The sequence below is a fragment of the Schistocerca americana genome, chromosome 2, assembly GCF_021461395.2.
Source record: "Schistocerca americana isolate TAMUIC-IGC-003095 chromosome 2, iqSchAmer2.1, whole genome shotgun sequence".
NCBI classification, from domain to species: Eukaryota; Metazoa; Arthropoda; class Insecta; order Orthoptera; family Acrididae; genus Schistocerca; species Schistocerca americana.
In genome coordinates, this window is record NC_060120.1 from 658178108 (window position 1) to 658205296 (window position 27189).

General features: G+C 43.8%; 1 protein-coding gene across 1 annotated transcript in view; it reads left to right on the forward strand.

Moving 5' to 3' along the window:
- Positions 1-581: 581 nt before the first annotated feature.
- The window catches only part of LOC124594297, a 36095-nt gene continuing 9487 nt past the window's right edge, over positions 582-27189 (forward strand). The window contains exons 1-2 of the mRNA XM_047132659.1: positions 582-1442; positions 19780-20048. Of these exons, the coding sequence (XP_046988615.1) occupies positions 582-1442; positions 19780-20048 (1130 nt within the window). The remainder of the gene's footprint in view (positions 1443-19779; positions 20049-27189) is intronic.

Consider the following 27189-nt stretch of genomic DNA (forward strand, 5'->3'; position numbering starts at 1 on the left):
GCTCGTCAGCAGTATAATTGCGTCAGTTCACCATCACCGTTAGCCATCAGTCATAGCATCATCAAGGAATAATTATAATACTCAGTCAAAGCAATACTAACAACAACGATTTTTGCTAGTTCCATTGAGTGGTATGAATAAAACAACTATACGTTTTCCTAATTCAAGCTAGCTATATGATGTAAGTGGGGGAGAATGTGTTTTTCGTTTGTGTGTGTGTGTGTGTGTGTGTGTGTGTGTGTGTGTGTGTGTGTTTGTTTGTGTGTGTGTGTGTGTCTGAAGAGAGAAAGAGACACACACACACACACACACACACACACACACACACACACACACACACACACACACACACACACACACAGAGAGAGAGAGAGAGAGAGAGAGAGAGAGAGAGAGAGAGAGAGAGAGAGAGAGAGAGAGAGAGAGGGGGGGGGGGGGGGGCAGAGGATTAAAGAAGATAATATGTATCATTGATCGGCTCCGTTTTCAGAATCTGTGAGCTATAGTGTCATTAGCCTGTTTATGTTACGATGTGACTATTTTCTCTCTCCACAGATTTGGTTTTGAGGCAAATTAGCGTCATGGAATTATCGACTGATACACGAGTTCCGCCACCTTCATGGATAAATCACGCTTTCATAGAATCTGCTTTGAAGACTGCAGAACGTAAGAAAATTACTGTGGATTCCTTAAGTGTCCACTATGCAAATGCTGAAGGGCTTGGCTATTTAAGCTTAATTTTCAGAGTGACTGCCTGTCTGAGATATGAAGGCAATGAAGAGACACACAAGAAAACCCTAATAGTGAAAACCACCCTTGGGTCTGGCGAACTTAATGCTGTGGCAGAAAAGTCAGATGTGTTCAAGACTGAGGCAGAGATGCTGTACGATGTGATGCCACAACTCTATGAGCAGTTGGCAGCACTGGAAGGTGACGAGTTCCGGCCGTTGGCAGCCAAGTGCTACCAATGGGGGCGGCAGCCCGCGACTTTCCTCGTGATGGAGGACCTGTCAATGGCTGGCTTCAGGCTGGCTCAGGCTGGCCAACCGCTAGACCTCAAACACTGTGCAGTCGCGCTACGGGCATACGCTCGGCTGCACGCCGCTTCAGTCTATCTGCTCAGCAAACAGCCCCACTACAAGGACAACTTTTGTATGCACATATTCACAGAGAAAAACTTTCGGCAGCTAATGGCATCTACATGCACACAGTTCTTCAAAGCACTAGCGAATGAGTTGGACAAATGTCCTGGCTATGAAGAATATTCAGAAAGATACAGGACATTGGATGAATGCTTTCTCGATGTTTCATATGAAAGGATGGAACAGATCAAGACGCAAACAAAGCTTCCGGTATTGACTCATGGTGATTGCTGGAAGAACAACATGATGTTTAAATATATGAATGGAGAAGTTTCAGAAGTCCGGCTACTTGATTTTCAGGTAAGGATTAACTTTCCTTTTCCAGCAGTATCAATATTCATTCTACTAACCCCATATTGTACTTTATTCCTACAAGTATGATGGTAGAACATATCATAAAATATTTGACTTGAAATTGTGGTGAAAATACATGTTCTCTGCAGTACCTTGGTGAATTTATTCTTTTTCTACATGGGTAGAGTGGATTCAGTAGTTTTAGCTATTCGAAAAGGTTCTAATTCAATATCATGCCAACTACGGCTACTGTAAATTTATCCACATGGGAAAGTTGTCAAGGTATTCGACTGATAACAACTTTCTGAGGAGCAGAATCATTATGTCACCTTGGTGGAGACTCACTGTTGTGTAAAATTAATTTCAGGAGTTCCCTAGAGCAGAACGATAGAGAGACTGCTGTACATGTTAAATATTGATGAGTTTGCTCTTAGTGTCACTTACATTCTCAGAACGTTTGTTGAAATGTCTTTTCAGATATCAAGAAAATACAGGCCGCTCTCTTAATCTAGACAAGTGTACTTCACGAAACGTAAAAGTTTGATAGGTTTTGATTTCACGATTAATGAGATTCAACCCAATTGCACTTCTGAAGTGAACGTGATGACAACAAAAGGCTTAGTGAAACTTCCTGGCAGATTAAAACTGTGTGCCCGACCGAGACTCGAACTCGGGACCTTTGCCTTTCGCGGGCAAGTACTCTACCAACTGAGCTCCCGAAGCACGACTCACGTCCGGTACCCACAGCTTTACTTCTGCCAGTATCTCGTCTCCTACCTTCCAAACTTTACAGAAGCTCTTCTGCGAACCATTCAGAACTAGCACTCCTGAAAGAAAGGATATAGCGGAGACATGTCTTAGCCACAGCCTGGGGGATGTTTCCAGAATGAGATTTTCACTCTGCAGCGGAGTGTGCGCTGATATGAAACTTCCTGGCAGATTAAAACTGTGTGCCCGACCGAGACTCGAACTCCGCTATATCCTTTCTTTCAGGAGTGCTAGTTCTGCATGGTTCGCAGAAGAGCTTCTGTAAAGTTTGGAAGGTAAGAGACGAGATACTGGCAGAAGTAAAGCTGTGGGTACCGGACGTGAGTCGTGCTTCGGTAGCTCAGTTGGTAGAGCACTTGCCCGCGAAAGGCAAAGGTCCCGAGTTCGAGTCTCGGTCGGGCACACAGTTTTAATCTGCCAGGAAGTTTCATATCAGCGCACACTCCGCTGCAGAGTGAAAATCTCATTCTGAAAAGGCTCAGTACTTGCAAGTCATGCAGATACTGGAAATATATGGATGGGACTGGAGGAGACATTAATTTGTTTTAGGACTATAGCAAAGGATTGGCTATGTCCAATTATTTTCAAAAAGTAGCTGATAATATAGTTATTATATAGCATATTCACCCTTTCAGGAATGGAAAATGATCACCCACACACGATGTATTATTGCAGGGATAGTATCACACCTCACAGTAATCCATATCAAAGGGCTGTGTTATCCCGTTCGGTAGAAATTAATGCAGGAACCCACTGAAATTGGCACTTAGGCGCTGGCACCTACTTGTGTCTACATGAAAAAACAGTGTTTTGCGTAAGGGACAGACATTATATCCAAGAATGTGTTACACATCTTTGAAAAAATGGGGAACATGTTACACTCAGGAGCAACTGAATTACTGAAAGCCGGCCGGAGTGGCCGAGCGGTTCTAGGCGCTACAGTTGGAACCGCGCGACCGCTACAGTCGCAGGTTTGAATCCTGCCTTGGGAATGGATGTGTGTGACGTCCTTAGGTTAGTTAGGTTTAAGTATTTCTAAGTTCTAGGGGACTGATGACCTCAGAAGTTAGTTCCTATAGTGCTCAGAGCCATTTGAACCATTTTTTGAATTACTGAAAACTTCATAGCGAGGAGGTGACGCCTCGATTAACACTGATGAACGGAGACAATCCGTCGTGACGTAAACTCCACTAGCCACTGAGAGATATGGGATATCATAGAGCCACACAACCTAGTAACTGGGGCCAGCAAACCACGAATATGAGTCGCAACTGAGTCCGAAGCATTCACATCTAGCCTAATGGTCCCAAGTGAGTTCTACAGAACAGAAATTCTCATGACTTCGGGCACAAGAAAAGAATCCTCGTGTTCAAGCCGTGTTTCTGAAACCAAACAGTGCCAGGGAGCAATGCTGTGGTGTATTGTTGTATTGTGATTGGAACAAAAATTTAAGCGTGCGATTGGACAGTGGGTGCCAACATCGTTCACCTGTATGAAATGGTGGCAGAACTATCAAGGAACATAGCCACATGATGAACAATCCCCCGTAAGACATAACTTACAGTACCTCTCTGAAAAGTGGCTTGTTTCTAAGCAGTATGTTTTACCATATGTAGTTTTCCACGCACTCTAACAGGCCTGCAGGCGTATACCAACATGTACCGCGACTGATCAATTCTGACAAACGTTTTCGATATTTAGAGCGTTCAGCAGTGATATTTCTGCTCCCGTGCCTATCAATGTATTAGAGGTGCTTGTATTTGGTTTAGCAATTTCCCCCTACAGCCAATCTGTGGTTCTGGATGGGGGTGTGTTAGTCTGGTTTGAGGAATACTACTTTGAACAAAAGTGTGCTCATTTGGCTTCTCCAGTCACGTGACTATCCTTCTACACCATTGAAATGGCGATACATCGCTGCTTTGTAGCCTGTCTCTGCTGTATTTGCTGGCGATCTGTGTCAACTATAACTGACACAAGGGGTATGGGTTCCGTCGACATGTGGTTTTTGAGGTATATGCATGATATAGTCGCAAGTGAAAAGCCCAGTACTTGCACCGTTACAAAGGTGTGCTCCATCTCTCGCCATCCAACGTTATGACCCGAATGAAAAGTGATGATAACACACCGTACGGGGTGGCCGAGCGGTTCTAGGCGCTATAGTCTGGAACCGCGTGACCGCTACGGTCGCAGGTTCGAATCCTGCCTCGATCATGGGTGTGTGCGATGTCCTTAGGTTAGTTAGGTTCAAATGGTTCAAATGGCTCTGAGCACTATGGGACTCAACTGCTGTGGTCATAAGTCCCCTAGAACTTAGAACTACTTAAACCTAACTAACCTAAGCACATCACACACATCCATGCCCGAGGCAGGATTCGAACCTGCGACCGTAGCAGTCGCGCGGTTCCGGACTGCGCGCCTAGAACCGCGAGACCACCGCGGCCGGCGGGTTAGTTGGGTTTAAGTAGTTCTAAGTTCTAGGGGAATGATGACCTCAGATGTTAAATCCCATAGTTCTCAGAGCCATTTGAACCATTTTGAACCAAGTCGTACAAAAACAAAAAACAAAAATTTGCAAAGGGAATCAAAGTTCAGAGGGAAAATAAAATAACTGTGCGGTTTGCCAGTGACGTTATAGTTCTGTCAGAGACAAGAAAGGATTTGGAACAGCGGTTGAAAGGGGGGTTTAAGGTGAACATTAACAAAAACAAAGCAAAAGTAATGGATTGCAGTCGTATTTAATGCTCAAGAAATTAGGGTAGGAAATGGGCCACTAAAAGCAGTAGGGGTGTTTTGTTATCCGGGCTGGTACTACACATGTTGTACTGGTGACAAATCTGTGGATTGGCGATTGGGTTATCTCCACTCAGACTGCTGATAGAGACAATTGTCCTCTGTGGACGAGCATTGTCCTGTTGAAGTATAGCACAACGATGCTTTCGTATGAGAGGTAACAAGTGAGGACGCAGAATGTCCGTGTCATAATGTCCCTCCACACCATGACACCAGGAGCACACACCGCTTTGCTTCTCCAGAACAATGGAAGAATGAAATTTCACTCCAGGTCGCTGGCATACTCGTGGACCTCGGTCATCCAGGGTAGTGAAGAATGGTGATTAATCACTGAACACAACACGACGCTGTTGATCAGCAGTCCACACTTCCCGACCACACCATCTTTCCAAAGCTTGACGGTCGTGCTGGACGGTAATCCTCTAGTCAGGCAGCTTCTAGCCTACGATCATTAGTTTATCATGACACAGAATGTTGCAAGGAATCCATCACATGTTCTCGGATGGCGGGCGCAGATGCGAAAGGGTAACAACATGCTTGGTGCTCAATACGGAGACCCTTTCTTGTGGAGGTCAGACCTGGTCGACCAGAACCTTAATACCGAAAATGTCTGCCCTCACGTTCACACACAGTCCAACATTATGTCACTGTCACACCTCAGATGTTCCACAAAATAATTCCACCGAACAAGCAATTGGAGACCTATAATGAAGCACTTTCCAAACCCTGGAATGTGCTGATAACGCTGTCTCGCAGTAGTACACAACATCTTCGTGTCCTTCTGTGATCACACAATAACATGCACCATTATGCCCCTTGTACAGGGTGTTAAAAGAATGAACGGCACAAAAGGACACATTCCAAATAAGCAGACAGAGAAATTATGTTATATCAAAATTGGCGAGGAACAAACAAGAACTAGGCTTTGGAATCTCGGTGACGTCTACGTTCTGAATCGCCAGTGTTTTGTTTTACTTGTCACTGTTGCCATGCGACGTACGTCATCGGTTGTTTAAGGTAACATCACCATTCCAGCGATCAGTACGACTGTTGCAAGCACACGCGTTACTACGTAAAATTAATCACAGACTTGGCCCCTGCAATGGCAGTTTGCACAAATGCACAGATGGTAGATTCTGACTCGGTGTGTGGATTAGTTGACGGCAATGGAGCTCGCGCTCAGCGTTTGTACCGGGAGAGATTTCCAGGATGAAGACGCCGGGCAGGAAAAAGTTTGAAGGCACTGATAATCGACATAGGGAGCATGGAGGATTTAAGCCTGATACTCGTGACCAGCGGCAGGCGGCAACTCTTCTTGTAGTTGACGACGGCCCTAGTGTCAGTACAAAAATTAATAGGTATAGCTGGACGAACTGTCTGGCCTCCACGTTCTCCGGACCTAAGGCCACTGGACTTTTAACTGTGGAGCCGCTTGAAAGCAGATGCGTATGAAGCACAGTAAAAGATGTTCAGAGACTCCGTAGCCGTGTTATGGAGGGCTGCGAAACCACAAGCAATACTCCAGGGATACATCAGTGCATCCGAGATCACTAGGACGGCGTTTTGATGTATGTATCAAAGCCAGTGGGTGACATATTGAACACCTTCTGTGAGAAACGATTGCATGGGGTATCATGGTACGTTCTGTTCGTGGTTGTTTCCGATTATTAATTAGTTATAGAAGCTGAGTTGTAACAAAGAAACAAAGCTTATCTAGACCAATGTCCATATAACATAACTGATTCGTCTACGTATGAGGAATGTGTCCTGACATTTGTGCCGATATTTTTGTTACATCCTGTATACCGTACCAGAACTGGTAAGAATACTGAACACGAAGGACCCTAACACACTCTTGTGGCCGTTCTACCTGGCACCCAGAATGATAACTCTAATCATCTACATATTTGCAAACACGCCGATGGGGTGTACATATTGTTAGCTACACAGACATGTTTCTTGGTGCTTCAGTCTTATTTTGTCAGGCAGCGAGTTTTCTTCTATAAAAGATTGAACAGTAGGGGCGAAAGGCTACATCCTTGTCTTACACCATTTTTAAACCGACCACTTTGTTCTCAGTCTTTTAGTCTTAGTGCTCCCTCTTTGTTTTTGTTTTCCTTGCCTTTTTCTTTCTTTGATTCATCAATCTTCTGACTGGTTTGATGCTCCCCGCTGTGAAACCCCTCCGCATTTCAACATTTTCATGTCAGAGTAGCAGTTGTAACCTACATCCTCAATTATTTGCTGAACGTATTCCAATCTCTGTCTTCTGCAGGTTTTACCTTCTATAGCTACCGCTAGTACCATCTAAGTTATTCCCTGATGTATTAATAGATGTCCCTTCTTCTTATCACTATTACCCATATGTTGTTTCCCTCGCCGATTCTGCGAAGAACCCCGTTATTCCATACCTTCTCAGTACATCTAATTTTGAGCATTCTTCCATAGCACCACATCTCAAAGGCTTCGATTCTCTTCTGTTCTGGTGTTTTCATTGTCCATGTCTCACTACCAATGAATAATGTGGTCCAAATGTACATTCTCAGAAATTTCTTTCTGAAATTAAGACCTATGTTTGATCCTAGCAGGCTTGTCTTGGCCACGAAAGACTATTTTGCCAATTTCAATATCTTCAACATTTCGCGGCCCTTTCAGCAACTGTGTAAATATTAATTTTAATTTTAATAGTTAACAGCCTCAGAAACCTAGGTTTCAGTCGGGATAACCCAACGTTCTTCTGAAAAAGGTTGGGTTATCCCGACTGAAACTCAGGTAAATTCTAGGCAAACAGTGCAACTGAGGCTGTTAATTATTAAAATTAATATTAATATTTTTCCAATGCTTGCTCTGTCCGTATTGGGTTATTTTTCTGCCTAGGTAGTAGAACTCCTTTACTTCATATACTTCGTGATCACCAATTATGATGTTAAGTTTCTCTCTTTTCTCGTTTCTCCCACTTCTTATTACTTTCGTCTTTCTTCGGTTTACTCTCAGTCCACATTCCATAGTCATTAGACTGTTCATCCATTCCATGTTGTAATTCTTCACTTTCACCGAGGATAACAATGTCATCAGCGAATCTTATCACTGATGTCCTTTCACCCTGAAGCCTTAACCGTTTCTTCTTCCTTCCTTTTGTTTCCATCGTTCTGTTTTCGATGTATAGACTGAAAAAGTGTGGCGAAAGTATACCTCTCGCTTACATTCGCTTTAATCCAAGCACTTCGTTCGTCTTCCAGTCTTATTGTTACCTCTTGGGTCTTGCATATTACCCGTCTTTCCCTACAGCTTATACCTAATTTTTTCAAGATTTGGAACATCTTGCATCGTTTTACAATGTCGAACGCACTTTTCTGCATTCTTGCATCCAGTTTCACTCACAATGTTAGAACTGCCTCTCTGTTGCCTTCATCATTCCTAAAGCCAAACGTATCATTCAAGAGATTTTCTTTTCGATTCCTTTGTGTATTATTTTGGTCAGCAGCTTGTGTACATGAGCTGTGGAGCTAATTATAGGATAACTCTCGCACTTGTCGGCTTTTGCTCTCTTCGGAATTATATGGATAATGTAACTTCCGAAATTTTTCCAGCGTATTTCCTCTTATAATACACTCCTGGAAATTGAAATAAGAACACCGTGAATTCATTGTCCCAGGAAGGGGAAACTTTATTGACACAGTCCTGGGGTCAGATACATCACATGATCACACTGACAGAACCACAGGCACATAGACACAGGCAACAGAGCATGCACAATGTCGGCACTAGTACAGTGTATATCCACCTTTCGCAGCAATGCAGGCTGCTATTCTCCCATAGAGACGATCGTAGAGATGCTGGATGTAGTCCTGTGGAACGGCTTGCCATGCCATTTCCACCTGGCGCCTCAGTTGGACCAGCGTTCGTGCTGGACGTGCAGACCGCGTGAGACGACGCTTCATCCAGTCCCAAACATGCTCAATGGGGGACAGATCCGGAGATCTTGCTGGCCAGGGTAGTTGACTTACACCTTCTAGAGCACGTTCGGTGGCACGGGATACATGCGGACGTGCATTGTCCTGTTGGAACAGCAAGTTCCCTTGCCGGTCTAGGAATGGTAGAACGATGGGTTCGATGACGGTTTGGATGTACCGTGCACTATTCAGTGTCCCCTCGACGATCACCAGTGGTGTACGGCAAGTGTAGGAGATCGCTCCTCACACCATGATGCCGGGTGCTGGCCCTGTGTGCCTCGGTCGTATGCAGTCCTGATTGTGGCGCTCACCTGCACGGCGCCAAACACGCATACGACCATCATTGGCACCAAGGCAGAAGCGACTCTCATCGCTGAAGACGACACGTCTCCATTCGTCCCTCTATTCACGCCTGTCGCGACACCACTGGAGGCGGGCTGCACGATGTTGGGGCGTGAGCGGAAGACGGCCTAACGGTGTGCGGGACCGTAGCCCAGTTTCATGGAGACGGTTGCGAATGGTCATCGCCGATACCCCAGGAGCAACAGTGTCCCTAATTTGCTGGGAAGTGGCGGTGCGGTCCCCTACGGCACTGCGTAGGATCCTGCGGTCTTGGCGTGCATCCGTGCGTCGCTGCGGTCCGGTCCCAGGTCGACGGGCACGTGCACCTTCCGCCGACCACTGGCGACAACATCGATGTACTGTGGAGACCTCACGCCCCACGTGTTGAGCAATTCGGCGGTACGTCCACCCGGCCTCCCGCATGCCCACTATACACCCTCGCTCAAAGTCGATCAACTGCACATACGGTTCACGTCCACGCTGTCGCGGCATGCTACCAGTGTTAAAGACTGCGATGGAGCTCCGTATGCCACGGCAGACTGGCTGACACTGACGGCGGCGGTGCACAAATGCTGCGCAGCTAGCGCCATTCGACGGCCAACACCGCGGTTCCTGGTGTGTCCGCTGTTCCGTGCGTGTGATCATTGCTTGTACAGCCCTCTCGCAGTGTCCGGAGCAAGTATGGTGGGTCTGACACACCGGTGTCAATGTGTTCTTTTTTCCATTTCCAGGAGTGTAATTTTCGGGTGTGCAGCCTGATATCGTTGACATTCTGCGACAATATTTGGGCACAGAGACGTCCGGCCATCTTCAGATGAGTAGACAACTACTGAAGAGGCCAGGCGCATTCATTACACTTGTGCCAAATCTCGCGCATGCAAAATGTGCTGGCGTCTTTCGGCGCATGTTTCACGTGATGAAATGCGCGGGACAGCCGAGGTCTATTTGCTGTCCTCAGTGTTGGAAGTTAGAGATGATCTAATCCCTGAGTGTCGAATGACCCCGTAGAGTCCTCTGTGACAGGAAAATTTTGATTGTACGATTCCAATTTTTATCCACTAAAAAGCCGTTATCGCGATGTATAAGATAATCGACAAGACGTATTGCTACCGATTCTTTGATTACTGAATCCCAAAAGCTGGAAACTGGTGCTAAAATTTTTGTTCTGTAGTGTCCCGAGGAGTGTCCCATGGAAATACATTGTTCTGTTACTGTTGATTTTAACGGTTGACGAAGACGAGTGTATCTTGCAGGTTGGCTACATGGACTTTTAAGGTGATTGTGCGGAAATTCGCAATGGTCTCCTGTTGTTGTCTTCTTCTGATAGTATACAGCCAGTTCCATTCATCCAACATACCAACGTGAACAGTCATTCTATTGCCAGTTGCCGCAATGATGGAATGTTTGTATCCCTATAGGTTTATTTGATCTTAAGTCTTCCAAGCCTTCTTCAGACTCTGATTCTATTACTGCATCCCCTACATCTTCCCCGTCGATTCCTGTTTCTTCCTCTATTACGTCATCAGACAAGGCCTACCCGTCATAGAAGCCCTCAATTTACTCTTTCCACCAATGAGCTATATCCTCTGCATTTAACAGTGGCATCCTTATTGCACTCTTAATGTTATCACCCTTGCTTTTTATTTCACCCAAGGCTGTTTTCAGTTTTGTATATCCTGAGTATCTCCATCCGGCAATCATTTATTTTTCAGTTTCTTCACATTTTTCATGTAGGCATTTCACAATGACTTCCTTACACTTCCTATTTATTTCAGTCCTAAGTGACTTGTATTTCTGTATACTTGAATTTTCTTGAGAATTTCTGTACTTTCTTCTTTCGTCGATGAGCTGAATTGATTCTTTCGTTATCCGTTGATTTATCTTCCGTTAAAAGTGTTGGTTATCTAGACCTTTTCTTGTCCAACATTGTTCCAGTTTCCTGAAACTTCTTATTTTAGCGGAAATTTAATTTGACAGTCTCTTCGAGAAAAATCAGTAACATAAACGAGATCCTTCATGAAATCCACACTAAAAGCTATCTTTTGTGCTATTACATGTTGATTTCAGTGACATGGTGATGGGCGGCCTTCGAGTAAAAGAAACGGTGCTACTGCAGTGTCTGTGGGGGTCATAATCCCTGAGATTATGGCTGCCATGGCACTCTGCATTCTGCTACTCTAGGATATGTTTACGTCCCGTCTTAATTACACGTTGCTTTTCTTATTAACACACACATCAAAAAAAGTTTAGCATCACCTGGGTTTCGGGAGTTCCAGAACCTGTACAGAAAATTGGAATAGAGATCAACATAAACATCACTTCCACCCTTTTTACTACTTATTAAACCACAAATTGCATGTTGTACGACCATACAGCGAGACCTTCAGAGGTGATGGTCCAGGTTACTGTACACAGCGGAATCTCCAGTACCCAGTAGCACGTCCTCTTGCATTTATGCATGCCTGTATTCGTCGTTTCATAATATCCACAAGTTCATCAAGGCTCTGTGTGTCTACATTGTCCCACTCCTCAACGGCCATTCGGCATAGATCCCTCAGAGTGGTTGGTGGGTCACGTCGTCCATAAACAGCTTTTCAGTCTACCCCAGGCATCTTCGATAGGGTTCATGTTTGGAGAACATGCTGGCCATTCTAGTCGCGCGATATCGTTATGCTGAAGGAAGTCATTCACAATATGTGCTCGATTGGGGCGAGAATTGTCGTCCACAAAGACGAATGCCTCGCCAATGTGCTGCCGATATGGTTGCACTATCGGTCGGACGAAGGCATTCACGTATCGTACGGCCGTTACGGCCCATTCCGTGACCACCAGCGGCGTACGTCGGCCCCATGTAATGCCACCCCAAAAATCAGGGAACTTCCACCTTGCTGCACTCGCTGGGAAGTGTGTCTAAGGAGTTCAGCCTGATCCGGTTGCCTCCAACCACGTCTCCGCCGATTGTCTGGTTGAAGGAATAAGCGACACTCATCGGTGAAGAGAACGTCATGCCAATCCTAAGCGGTCCATTCGGCATGTTGTTGGGCCGATCTGTACTGCGCTGCATGTTGTCGTGGTTGCAAAGATGGACCTCGCCATGTGATTCGAGAGTGAATTTGCGCTTCATGCAGCCTATTGCGCAGAGTTTGAGTCGTAATACGACGTTCTGTGGTTGCACTAAAAGCATTATTCAACATGGTGGCGTTGCTGCCAGGGTTCCTCCGAGCGATAATCCGTTGGCAGCACTCAACCCCTGCAGTAGCATCCCTTGGGCGGCTTGAGCGGATCACGTCATCGACAGTTCCTATCTCTCTGTGTCTGCACCATGTCCGAACAACGTCGCTCCGAGACACCTGAAAACTTTCCTGGTTGAGAGCCCTCCCGGCACAAAGTAACGATGCGGACGCGATTGAACCGCGGTAATGATCGTCTAAGCATGGTTGAATTACAGACATCTACATCTACATCCATACTCCGCAAGCCACCTGACGGTGTGTGCCGGAGGGTACCCTGAGTACCTCTATCGGTTCTCCCTTCTATTCCAGTCTCGTATTGTTCGTGGAAAGAAGGATTGTCGGTATGCTTCTGTGTGGGCTCTAATCTCTCTGATTTTATCCTCATCGTCTCTTCGCGAGATATACGTAGGAGGGAGCAATATACCGCTTGACTCTTCGGTGAAGGTATGTTCTCGAAACTTTAACAAAAGCCCGTACCGAGCTTCTGAGCGTCTCTCCTGCAGAGTCTTCCACTGGAGTTTATCTATCATCTCGTAACGCTTTCGCGATAACTAAATGATCCTGTAACGAAGCGCGCTGCTCTCCGTTGGATCTTCTCTATCTCTTCTATCGACCCTATCTGGTACGAATCCCACACTGCTGAGCAGTATTCAAGCAGTGGGCGAACAAGCGTACTACCTACTTCCTTTGTTTCTGGATTGCATTTCCTTAGGATTCTTCCAATGAATCTCAGTCTGGCATCTGCTTTACCGACGGTCGACTTTATATGATCATTCCATTTGAAATCACTCCTAATGCGTACTCTCAGATAATTGTTGGAATTAACTGCTTCCAGTTGCTGACCTGCTATTTTGTAGCTAAATGATAAGGCAACTATCTTTCTATGTATTCGCAGCACAATACACTTGTCTACATTGAGATTCAATTGCCATTCCCTGCAGCACGCGTCAATTCGCTACAGATCCTCCTGCATTTCAGTACAATTTTCCATTGTTACAGCCTCTCGATACACCACAGCATCATCTGCAAGAAGCCTCAGTGAACTTCCGATGTCATCCACAAGGTCATTTACGTATATTGTGAATAGCAAACGGTCCTATGACACTCCCCTGCGGCACACCTGAAATCACTCTTACTTCGGAAGACTTCTCTCCATTGAGAATGACATGCTGCGTTCTGTTATCTAGGAACTCTTCAATCCAATCACACAATTGGTCTGATAGTCCATATGCTCTTACTTTGTTCATTAAATGACTGTGGGGAACTGTATCAAACGCCTTGCGGAAGTCAAGAAACACGGCATCTACCTGTGAATCCATGTCTATGGCCCTCTGAATATCGTGGACGAATAACGCGAGCTGGGTTTCACACGACCGTCTTTTTCGAAACCCATGCTGATTCCTACAGAGTAGATTTCGAGTCTCCAGAAAAGTCATTATACTCGAACATAATACGTGTTCCAAAATTCTACAACTGATCGACGTTAGAGATATCGGTCTGCACATTGCTGCATTCGTTCATTCTTCACTTCAGATCGAGCTGTCGCCCAACTTTACTGTTGTTGAAGCGTTGAGCGTGATTAAGTTGTAAGGATTCTAGCATTTACCCAGCGTTCTGAGTCGGTATTAGTTATTTTTTCCCCTACATCTGTGCATTTCGAATTTTGAGCTGCTGTATCAATATATTATTTGAATTTAGTCTTTCGATTTATCGATAGCTATTTAATTGTGTTGTTATGCACTCCATCGGTAACACCACCGTACGTGAATGACGTCATACATGTTGGTTGTGTCTTTGTACGAAACCAAGTTCTATATCGGCAGAAATTGCTCTTACAACTAAGAGCATTCTCAGGATTTCTGCAAGGGAAAGGGGATGCAAGTCATGTTAGTTTTGTGGTGTTAGTTTTGTGGTGAATGATGGAAAAGTTTTGAGATTTTATGACAAGCGGCTCGGGGTACATTTTTTGCTAGTCGGTACCAGTGACGTGTTCTGGAGTTCTTTGTCCTGATTGATACGTATGTCTGTTTCTCAACTTCACACTCCACTTCAACTACTTCCACTTGCACCTGTTTACCTATAGAGCGGCCCGCATCTCGTGGTCGTGCGGTAGCGTTCTCGCTTCCCACGCCCGGGTTCCCGGGTTCGATTCCCGGCGGGGTCAGGGATTTTCTCTGCCTCGTGATGGCTGGGTGTTGTGTGATGTCCTTAGGTTAGTTAGGTTTAAGTAGTTCTAAGTTCTAGGGGACTGATGACCATAGATGTTAAGTCCCATAGTGCTCAGAGCCATTTGAACCATTTGAACCTATAGAGCGGCCACACGCTGTTCAGTGGTCTTGCAGGGCCCATCATTAATTTATTTTTATTTATTTATTTATTGTTCCGTGGGACCACATTAAGGAGAAATCTCCATGGTCATGGAACGAGTCAATACATGAAATTATAACACGATTGTAGAAACAGATTAAATGAATTATAAGAAACATATTTAGCTGACACGTCGTTAGTTTAAATAAAGAAAATCAAGAATGTAACACTGGAATTTGCTTAATTTTTTAGCTCTTCCAGGAGCTCCTCGACAGAATAGAAGGAGTGAGCCATGAGGAAACTCTTCAGTTTAGACTTAAAAGCGTTTGGGCTACTGCTAAGATTTTTGAGTTCTTGTGGTAGCTTATTGAAAATGGATGCAGCAGAATACTGCACTCCTTTCTGCACAAGAGTCAAGGAAGTGCATTCCACATGCAGATTTGATTTCTGCCTAGTATTAACTGAGTGAAAGCTGCTAACTCTTGGGAATAAGATAATATTGCTAACAACAAACGACATTAAAGAAAATATATACTGTGAGGGCAATGTCAGAATTCCCAGACTATTGAATAGGGATCGACAAGAGGTTTTCGAACTTACACCACACATAGCTCGAACAGCCCGTTTTTGAGCCTAAAATACCCTTTTTGAATCAGAAGAATTACTCCAAAAAATAATACCATATGACATAAGCGTATGAAAATATGCGAAGTAGACTACTTTTCGTGTTGAAATGTCACTTATTTCAGATACTGTTCTAATGGTAAATAAAGCGGCATTTAGTTTCTGAACAAGATCCTGGACATGGGCTTTCCACAACAGCTTACTATCTATCCAAACACCTAGGAACTTTAACTGTTCCGTCTCGCTTATAACATGCCCATTCTGTCTGATTAAAATATCAGTTCTTGTTGAAATGTGAGTTAGAAACTGTAAAAACTGAGTCTCACTGTGATTTAGCATCAAAGTATTTTCCACAAGCCACAAACTTATTTCATGAACGACATTATTTGATAATGTTTCAATATTACACACAAGATCCTTCACTACCAAGCTGGTGTCATCAGCAAACAGAAATATTTTTGAATCACCGTAATACTAGAAGGCATATCATTTATATAAATAAGAAACAGCAGTGGCCCCAGCACTGATCCTTGGGGAACGTCCCATTTAACAGTGCCCCATTGGGACTGAACATCATTATAACTCTCAATATTGCGGAGAATTACCTTCTGCTTTCTGTTCTTAAAGTAAGAGGCGAACCAATTGTAAGCTACTCCCCTTACTCCATAATGTTTCAACTTCTGCAGTAATATTTTGTGGTCAACACAGTCAAAAGCTTTCGTTAAATCAAAGAAAACACCTAACGTTCGCGACCTTTTATTTAATCCGTCCAAAACCTCACACAGAAAAGAGACTATAGCATTTTCAGTTGTTTAGCCATTTCTAAAACCACACTGTACATTTGACAGCAAATTATGTGAATTTAAATGCTGCAGTAACCTTGTATATACAACCCTCTCGATAACTTTAGCAAACACCGATGGCATAGAAATAGGTCTATAATTATCAACATTATCCCTGTCTCCCTTTTTATAAAGTGGCTTCACTACCGAGTACTTTAATCGGTCAGGAAACCGACCACTCCTAAAGGAAAAGTTACAGATATGGCTAAGTACTGGGCTAACATACATGGAACAATACTTCAGTATTCTGCTAGATACCCCGTCATATCCATGAGAGTTCTTGGTCTTTAGTGATTTAATTATTAACTCAATCTCCCTCTTGTCAGTATCATGGAGGAGCATTTCAGGTAACAGTCTCGGAACACTTTTTTCTACGAGCGCTATATGATTCCCTGTTGGGACTAGGTTTCTATTTAGTTCACCTGCTATATTCAGAAAGTGATTATTAAACACTGTACATATATGCGACTTAACAGTAACACGGACATTCCCACTACGCGCTGATTCTATATGCTCGACCTGTCTCTGCAGACCAGCCACTTCCTTTACGGCTGACCATATGGTTTTAATTTTATCCTGAGACTTAGCTATTCTATCTGCATACCACATACTTTTTGCCTTCCTAATAACTTTTTTAAGCATCTTGCAATACTGTTTGTAATGGGCTACTGCACTTAGATTGTGACTGTTTCTAACGTTTTGATATAATTGCCACTTTGTTCTACAAGATATTCTTATACCTTTAGTCAGCCACCCAGGCTGCCTGTTTGTGCTAGTACCCTGTTTTGAACGTTCTAACGGAAAGCAACTTTCAAAGAGCATGAGAAAAGTCTTGAGGAAAGCATTATATTTATCGTCTACTGTATTAGCGCTATAAACATCTTGCCACTCTTGTTCCTTGATAAGGTTTACAAAAGTCTCTACAGCAACTGGATCAGCTTTCCTAAAAAGTTGGTAACTATATTTAACATGTGTTGCAGCACAAAAATCTTTTAGACTTAAAATTCGTGCATCATGATCTGAAAGGCCATTCACCATTTTGCTAACAGAATGCCCTTCTAGTAATGACGAATGAACAAAAATATTGTCTATGGTTGTTCTACTGTTCCCTTGCACTCTCGTTGGAAAGAATACGGTTTGCATAAGATTATATGAATTAAAGAGGTCTACCAGAATCCTCTTCCTTGCACAATCACTTATACAATTAATATTGAAGTCCACATATAACTAACTTTTTGTATTTCCTATAAAGTGAACCAAGAACCTCCTCTAGCTTTAACAAAAATGTTGTGAAATCGGAGTCTGGGGATCTATAAATAACAACAGTTAGAAGTTTAGCTCCGTTAAATTTAACCACACCGACACAACATTCAAACACCTTTTCAGTGCAGTACTTTGAAACATCAATTGACTCAAATGGGATACCGTTTTTCACATACATGGCTACTCCCCCACACCGCAAAGAGCTCCTAGAAAAGCTGCCAGCCAACCTGTATCCTGGTAAAGGAAGCCTCTGAATTATCTCCTTATTTAAGAAGTGTTCAGATATAACAATAATTTCAGAGTCAACATCTATAAGCAGTTCACTAACTTTATCTTTAATTCCTTGTATGTTTTGATGAAATATACTAATTCCTTCATTAATCGGATACCTAAGCTTGGTCGAAAGTGGTTTCTTTGTTAGAGAGACTTCCCTTAAGCAGGAATACCTGTCAGCTGACTTCAGTATAAAAAAGGTACAGCTCTAACACCCACAACTACCGGAATTTTCCCATGAGTGATCCCACCACCCCCACCTATGCTGTCACCTGTAAGCTTTGCCAACCTTCCCTTTCCATACCTGTTGAGGTGCAGGCCATGTCTAGTGAAACCCGTCCTGCTGATAGACTCCACAGACACCACTGAAATGTGACTCATGCCTTCTGTCATCAGCGCACCCCCAAGTCACATGTTATTACGCCTGACGGCTGTATTAAGATGAGGCCGATCGTGACGCTGAAACAGTTCCACGAAATGCACATTCGTGTTGCCAGTCTGAGTGGCTATCTTTTCCAGGTCACCATCTATGTCATACTCCCCATCCCTATCAATACTATTACCAGCCCCACTCACAATCACTACCTGATCCTCTTTTGTAAAATCCCTACATAACCCCCCTATGTTAAAAGTCACCTGAGCCAATCCTGCATTAGGCTTCACAATGCTGGTGACCTGGTACTCACTCCCCAAAACTTCCTGCAACTGCTGGCCTACACCTCTACCATGAGAACTACCTAACAGCAGAACCTTCTTCTTTCTCTTAGACTTGGCAACTGTCCTAGCCACCGTAACTGCTGAGGTCTGCTGCATACTTCCTACATCTACAACTACTAGAGATTCCTCTCCACTAGACACTGACAGTTGGTCATATCTATTACAAACACCAATAGTAAAACTATCTGAAAATCTCCTTCTCCTAGCAAATCTCTTGCCAACAGCCAGCTCCCATTCCCCAACCCCCTTCTCCCTCCTCATCCTATCTAGCTCTTCCTGTGCGTTTTTCAACTGCACGTGAAGGGCACAGATCTTACGCTCCTGCTCCTCTATCAACTTGCTCTTGCTACATAACCTGCAGTTCCAGGAGATGATCTCACCAGAATGCCCACTGGCCTCCCCACTGCATTCCCCCTAGTGAAAATACTTCGAACAAGTCTCACACCGCAATCCACTACTCACGAACCTACGGCAAAGCTCACACTTCTCACTCATGGTAAAATTTTACAGTTATTGAAACAAGAAAACAACTTTATCTAAGTTCCGCTACTACAATAAGAAGATGTTGAAAACTGACTACAGTAATCACAAACTTGCTCTACAAGGAAAGTAACTACTATTATTGACAGTATTAATCAACAACAAATGAGAATATAACAAAATACTAACACAGAAAGAAAATCAAACGTCTAATGACAGTAACGAAACTGAAAGCAGTTCGCTAAAATTTCTTCTGAAGTTATTTCACCGGAAAACACCAAGAACACCGGTTGAAGACTACTAAAGTTCCTAAATAAACTACTATACACAAACAATTAATTAGTACTTAGCTTTAGATGCGCCGCTACAGCTGCAACTGGTCAGCGCGGAATGTAATCACCGGTAAGAGGTCAAGTTGCTCGATACGAAACACTCACAAACATCAGGTCACAACACAAGAAAGGCAGAGGTGAATGAAGAAACCACTGATAAGTCACTTATGTAGTAAGTATTATCACAAAAACCGTTAAAATATATATCTGCAACCTAAAAATAGATGAAAACTTAGAGAGCGATCTCACACGCCGTCGCGCGCTTATGACGTCACACCAAAGACTGACCGTATACGAACGTGAAATGTAGTTATGAAAGAAACAGAAAAATAACAAGAAAGATTAGGCGCCCTTTACATCTGAGAATCTCTCAATCTCTAGAAATTTTCCTAATGGCTGAGTGTTTGGTGGAATTACAGTGTTCATCAGTAACCAGCCCGGCCTCGGATCTGCTGTACTTCCTGTACTCGAGCGCCAGCGAAGACGTCCATCGGCACCACGTGGAGGACCTGCTGCGCGAGTACCACAGCACGCTGGTGGGCCTGCTGCGGCGTCTGGGCATGGAACAGCAGGCAGAGGCCTACACCTTCGAGGAGCTGAAGAAGGACATGGATTACTGCTTAGTCATCGGTGTTTACTTCTGTATCACGAGCGGATTTGGCCTTACCTCCGAGGAACACGGCGCAGAGTATGCAAAAGCGGTCAATGATCCAGAGAAGTTTGGCAAAGTTGTCGTTAAGTCATTCAGGAATCCGTATTCATTGTCCTACATTAAATATCTGTCGCCAATTTTCGTTAGCAAAGGAATTTTATAATATTATGTATTCCTTCCGGTATATTTTTGAAAAAGCCGTAGATGCCATTTATTTTTTTACCTGAAAGATATAAAGTTTTATTGTAAGGACTAATCGTGGAATCGTTGACTTTAAAAGAGGCAAAGATTTAAATTCATCAGCCATTAACAGATATTCACAAGCATATGTGAATGTAGTTGAAATATCATTCTGTTACTAAATTGCACAAAGAAGTTTGAATGTTGTATCTTCTGTTGGTGTATTTTTGAGACAGAATCTTACTTGTAGCTCCATTTGATTGTGTCTCAGAGTTGGTAGAACAAAAATTGGACCAAGTAAACATCTTCACTTATTATTGATGAGAGTGATCCTTGCTATTTACAGTAAAATTAAAATTATTCCATGTTTACTAACATAATTAAAGTGTAATACTAACATAATTAAAGTGTAATGTAGTTATAGATACAGTAATAATACATGTTCTTTTTGTTCACGAGTAATTTGAATTCACTTTTGAGCAGATTCCCAATGGAACTGAGGCTGTAAACCAAAAAATTACCTGCCTACATGGCGTATGGCAATGCTGCTGCGAAACCGTCACAGTTTGGTGTGGGGTGGTACGATACACTGAATTCGTGGTCTCCGTTAGTCAGCAACTATCTTTCAGGAGAAACTGAAGAAGCCATCAACAAAGTTTTTCTTGAAGATACCCTTACGGTTTTTGTAGACCATAGACAATAATAATTCGTAACCTTACGACACTCCACAATTAGTAGGCATTGACGCACAATATCATCAATGGTTGAATGTCATTTGATATACAGTTTGGGCATTCGTGCACTAATCGTAATTTTCAAATTATGCAGACAATTCGGTCACACGATAAGAGCCCGAAGATAGTTTACGAAAATCTAGGGGAATCTTCTAAAGAACTGATTGCAGCCGTTGAATAAGTTAGGCAATAAAATGCGTTGTTGGAAAGTATGTTATAGTCCATCGTTCGTTGTCATGACCATGCAAGTCGACATTCTGAACAGCTGCTTTCTACAAATGCCTCCGCAGGGCAATACGACAGAAAATTCAGTATGTCTCCAAAAATATTGCAGTTCCATCGTGTGAACGTCACCTTGAATGTGGACTGATCTTAAACGTCTTTAGCCAGTTTGGTAACCCGTTCCTCTGGCCTCGTCATTACAGAGGTCTGAATGCACACAATAACTGAGTCGTTTGCTTTTGTTGATAATTTTAATTTAACGCAGCCACGGAGAGAATAAATCACTTATCCTTACATAAAATTACTCCATAATAAGACAATGGACATCGTAGGTTTCTGATGTCACTGCACAGTAGCAGCACCTGCCAGATACACCCGAAAATTTGTCTGTAGTATTGATACTAACCTTGTACATCTAAAAAGAGACAATGAATGGAATGAAACTTAATCTACTTCCTTCTGAAAAACACGGTGCTTGTTTGTTCCCAAAACGGTTGTTTTATCCATCAAGATGAATTAAACTAACATGGGTTGAGTTATAATTAATCTATGGAATATAATGACTAAAGGCTTTATACTTGGAATGGACCTGGATAGATTCTATAATGTTATCACAAAAAAACTGAACTCCCCCCGAACAGGCCATGAAAGCCCAACGTCACCGACTGGCCGCCGTGTCATCGTCAGCTCACAGGCGTCGCTGGATGTAGATATGGAGGGGCATGTGGTCAGCACACCGCTCTCCCGGCCGTATGTCAGTTTACGAGACCGGAGCCGCTACTTCTCAATCAAGTAGCTCCTCAGTTTGCCTCACAAGGGCTGAGTGCACCCCGCTTGCCAACAGCGCTGGGCACCCATCCAAGTACAAGCCCAGTCCGACAGCGTTGACCTCGGTGACCTGACGGGAACCGGAGTTACCGTTGCGGCAAGGCCGTTGGCATAATGTTAACACAGGATTTCCGAAACCAGATCATAAACAGTAATACATTTTCTGAGGCTGCAGTAGCCTCTGACAGTATTTTATTCGTTATGAATGGCAGATTAAAACTGAAGAAATGTCAGAAAGCTAAAAAATTAAGGAGATGAGATGTGGATAAATTGAAAGAACAGGATTTTCAGATTACAAAAATAGTATCAGGCAACGTTTGACTGAAAAAGGGGAACGAATTGTATAGAGGATGAATGGATAGCTTTGAGAGATGAGCTAGTGTACGCAGCGGAGGATCTAACCGGTAAAAAGACAAGGCCTGCAAGAAATCATTGGCCAACACGTATGTTGAATATATTTGACGAAAGGAGGAAATATAAAAATGCAATAAAGGAAGGCAACACAAAGGGAATACAGACAATCAAAACATGAAATTTACAGAAATTGTAAAATGTCTAAACAGAAACTGTAAGAACACAAATGCTACGCTGTGGAAGCATCATTGATTAGGGGATATTTAGATGCCATCTGTAGGAAATGTAAAGGGATCCTTTGAAAAAAGAGAAACTACGATAGGAGGAATATATACTGTGACAATGTCATGGGTCAGCGATATGCACATATACAGATGGTGGTAGTATCGCGTATAAAACGGTAGGGTATGGCGGACCTACCATTTCTACTTGATTCGTGTAAACAGTTTTTCTACGTGATTATGACCGAACGACATGAGTCAGTAGACACTGAACGCGGAATGGTAGTTTAACTAGAAGCATCGGGTATTCCATTTCGGAAATCGTTATGTAGTTTAATATTTAGAGATGCACAGTGTAAAGAGTTTGCCGAGAGCACCACACATTTCAGGCAATACCTGTCACCACGGACAACGCCGTGGTCGACGACGTTCACCTAGCGGCCGAGAGCAGTGGCGTTTGCGTAGTGTTGTCAGTGCTAAGGGCCAACCAAGACGGCTTGAAATAACCACAAAAGTCAATGTATGAGTTAGAACGGTACATCGAAACTTGGCGTTAGTGGGCCATGACATCAGATGACTGAGAAGAGTGCGACATTGCCTGCAGCGCCTCTGCGGTCTCGTGACCATATTTGTAGAACCTTTACCGACTGGATGGTGGTGGTTAGTGTTTAACGTCCCGTCGACAACGAGGTCATTAGAGACGGAGCGCAAGCTCGGCTTAGGGAAGGATTGGGAAGGAAATCGGCCGTGCCCTTTCAAAGGAACCATCTCGGCATTTGCCTGAAACGATTTAGGGAAATCACGGAAAACCTAAATCAGGATGGCTGGAGACGGGATTGAACCGTCGTCCTCCCGAATGCGAGTCCAGTGTGCTAACCACTGCGCCACCTCGCTCGGTCTTTACCGACTGGAAAACTGTGATCTGTCCCGACGAGTCCCGACTTCCGGTGGTAAAACTGACTGTAGGGTTCGAGTGTGGCGCAGACCCCAAAGAAGCCACGGACCCACGTTGTCAACGAGGCACTGTGCAAGCTGGTGGCGGCTCCACAATAGTGTGGGCTGTGTTTACATGGACTGGACCCGATACTCTGGTCCATCTGAACCGATCACTGAATGGAAATGTTTATATTCGGCTACCTGGAGATCATTTCCAGCCATTCATGTGATTCATAATCCCAAACATGTCACCAAACCAAAACTGGTAGCGATTGGTTTGAAGAACATTCTGGACAGACCGAGCGAATAATTTGGCCACACAAAATCCTGCACCAGCAACACTTAGGCAATTATGGACTGCTGTAGAGAAAGCGTGGCTAAGTATTTTTGCAGGGGACTTCCAACGACCTGTTGAGTCCATGCGACGTCGAGTTGCTGCATTACGACGGTCAAAAGTAGGTCCGACGTGACATTAGTAAGTATCCTATGACTTCTGTCACTTCAGTATCTATAAGGTATACAAAGGTAACAATATCATAGAAAGCGAAGAGGAAGTAGATGATATGGGAGTGAGAGAGGAATTTGACAGAGCACTGGAGGACCTTAGTCGAAACAACTCCTCTGGAATTTCCATTTCGTGGGAATGACTGAGAACTTGAGTCACCCCTGACGAAATTATTCCACCTGGTGTGCGAGGTGTACGAGATAGGTGATATATCCTCTTACTTCAGGGATAAAGTAATTCTCCCAATTTCAATAAGGGTCGGGTGCTAAAACCTGTCAAGAAGTATTTATAGGAAAATGGAAAAACTGATGAAAGCCTACTTCGGCGAAGATCAGTTTGTGTTGCAGATATGAGCAGAAAATCGCGAGGCAGTACTGTGCGTACTACGAACCATAAAAGAGAGACTGAGGAGTGGTAAACTTACCTCTACAACATTTGTAGATTTAGACAGTGAAGGTGCAATGTACTGTTTCGGATGGTGGAAAGGAAGAGATGGAAAAACGTAGAGTTGCCAACAATATGTTCAGAAAACGGATTGTAGTTTTAAGAGTCGAAGGGCATGAAACGGAAGCAGTAGTGGATAAGGAAATGAGAGAGGTTTTCTCGTCTATCTGCTATGTTATCCAGCCTGTAGATTGAGCAGACTGTGTGGGAAGCGAAAGAGGTATGAGAGAAGTAATTACAACTGAATGTGAAAAAATGTAAACTTTGAGGTTTGCCGATGACATTGTATTTTTCTATGTTTGTTTGTAAGACAAAATTTGATGGTCCCAGTTTTTTAGTCATTTGGTCCTGAGAGGGGCACTGCGCTAGTGTTCGGTTATCTAAGCTAGTCCACATGTTCATAGTCAGGACGTCCAACAAAGGTGTGGCTTCAGTACGCTATCTTATAGAAAACGTCTGGGAGACCCATCAGCCAAGATAAAAACTCGCGGAAAACATCATCAAGGAGCTGTGTGGCATCACCTGGGGGAAGGGGGGCGGGGGAATTTCAGTTGTGACTTTGAGGACATCGGCTCTTGCAGCGGATTTTTCGGACGCAGAGTAATGTGCTCCGCTGTGGTATAATAGTTGTCATACCATCCTCATCGATGAGCAGCTCAACAAGAGGATGCGCATGACTACTGGTACAAACAGACTAACTTCTATCTACTGACTTCCTCTGCTAAGCAGGATCTACCCACCACAGATACTCAGAACTAAGACCTTGTTAGAGATTACCACAATATAGAAGAGAATAAGGAGGAGGAGGATATTAGTGTTTAACGTCCCGTCGACAACGAGGTCATTAGAGACGGAGCGCAAGCTCGGCTTAGGGAAGGATGGGGAAGGAAATCGGCCGTGCCCTTTCAAAGGAACCATCCCGGCATTTGCCTGAAGCGATTTAGGGAAATCACGGAAAACCTAAATCAGGATGGCCGGAGACGGGATTGAACCGTCGTCCTCCCGAATGCGAGTCCAGTGTGCTAACCATTGCGCCACCTCGCTCGGTGAAGAGAATAAGGAAATATCTATTCATCACGACATAATTGTCTCGTATGAAAAGAGGAAATAGGCCATACTGTGTGCTGAACATGTAGCTTCCAGTAATTCGAAAGTATGATATCATTGTAGCAATAGCTACTGACACACTAGAAATGAAAAAGAACTGAAATGGTTCGAGAAAAACAATTGTAATGATATCGCTAAAGAACTTTACAGGAAAGTGTGTATCAAATGAACTAGAATCCACTCTTGATGTAATCGGTGCTCTTACGCACCCTATAAATGAGATATTGTGAATCTCCGAGTTGTGACTGTGATACATTGTTTCTGCGAGACATACAAGAGAGGAATATTGAGAGTATTCAGCCCAGTTGTAAGTCATGTGATTATTGCCACATCATGTTTCGGGGCAACACTATCTCATTTTCAAGTGCTACAAACAAGAATACCAGATAAAAAAAATCCTTCTTATTCCGGCAGACGTGTGAGAATTACAGACGTCCTGATTTAAAACCCACCTTAAAATATTTTTATGCCATTAAGCCTCGTCACAATTTTAAAAGAAGCTGCACAAGTGCAATGTCAAATCAAACCATAAAACATAAATGATAAGCTGGTGCATCCATTACGTAAGAGAGGATTGCTCCTCCGATGCTGTAAGGGCAAGTGGTATGATTTTATAAATGCCAATGCCACAGCGGTGGAATGGATTAGAAACCTTGGTATTATTTAGTCAATATATTTTTGTTTTATACAATGACAGTCATTACGTATTACACGCTGAGGAGCCAAAGCAACTGGTACATCTGCCTAATATCGTGAAGGGGACCCGAGAGCACCCAGAAGTGTAGCAACACGGCGCGGCATGGAGTCGACTAATGTCTGAAGTAGTGCCGGAGGGAAGTGACACCACGAATTCTGCAGGGCTGTCCACAAATCCGTAAGAGTATGAGGGGGCAACAGCATGTTGCAAGGCATCCCTGATATGCGTCTGGGGAGTCTGGTGGCCAGCGGAAGTGTTTAAAATCAGAATTGTGTTCCTGGACCCACTCTGTAGCAATTATGAAGTGTTGGGTTTCATTGTCCTGCTGGAATTGCCCAAGTCCGTCGGAATGCACAATCGACATTAACCAATGCAGGTGATCAGAGAGGATGCTTATGCATGTGTCACCTGTCAGAGTCGTACCTAGATCCATCAGAGGTCCCATATCACTCCAACTGCACACGCCCCGCAACTTTACATTGCCTCCACCAGCTTCAACAGACCCCTGCCTACATGCAGGTTCCATGGATTCGTAAGGTTGTCTCCATACCCGTACACGTCCATCCACTCGATACAATTTCAAACGAGCGTCCGGCCATCCTGATTTAGGTTTTCCGTGATTTCCCTAAATCATTTCAGGCAAATGCCGGGATGGTTCCTCTGAAAGGGCACGGCCGACTTCCTTCTCAATCCTTCCCTAATCCGATGAGGCCGATGACCACGCTGTCTGGTCTCCTTCCCCAAAACCAACCAACCAACCAATTTCAAACGAGACTCGTCCAACCAGGCAACATGTTTCTAATCATCAACAGCCCAAAGTCGGTGTTGACGGACCCAGGCGAGGCGTAAAGCTATGTGTCATGCAGTCATCAAGGGTACACGAGTGGGCCTTCTGCTCTGAAAGCTCGTATCGAGAATGTTTCGTTGAAATGTTCGCAAGCCGACACTT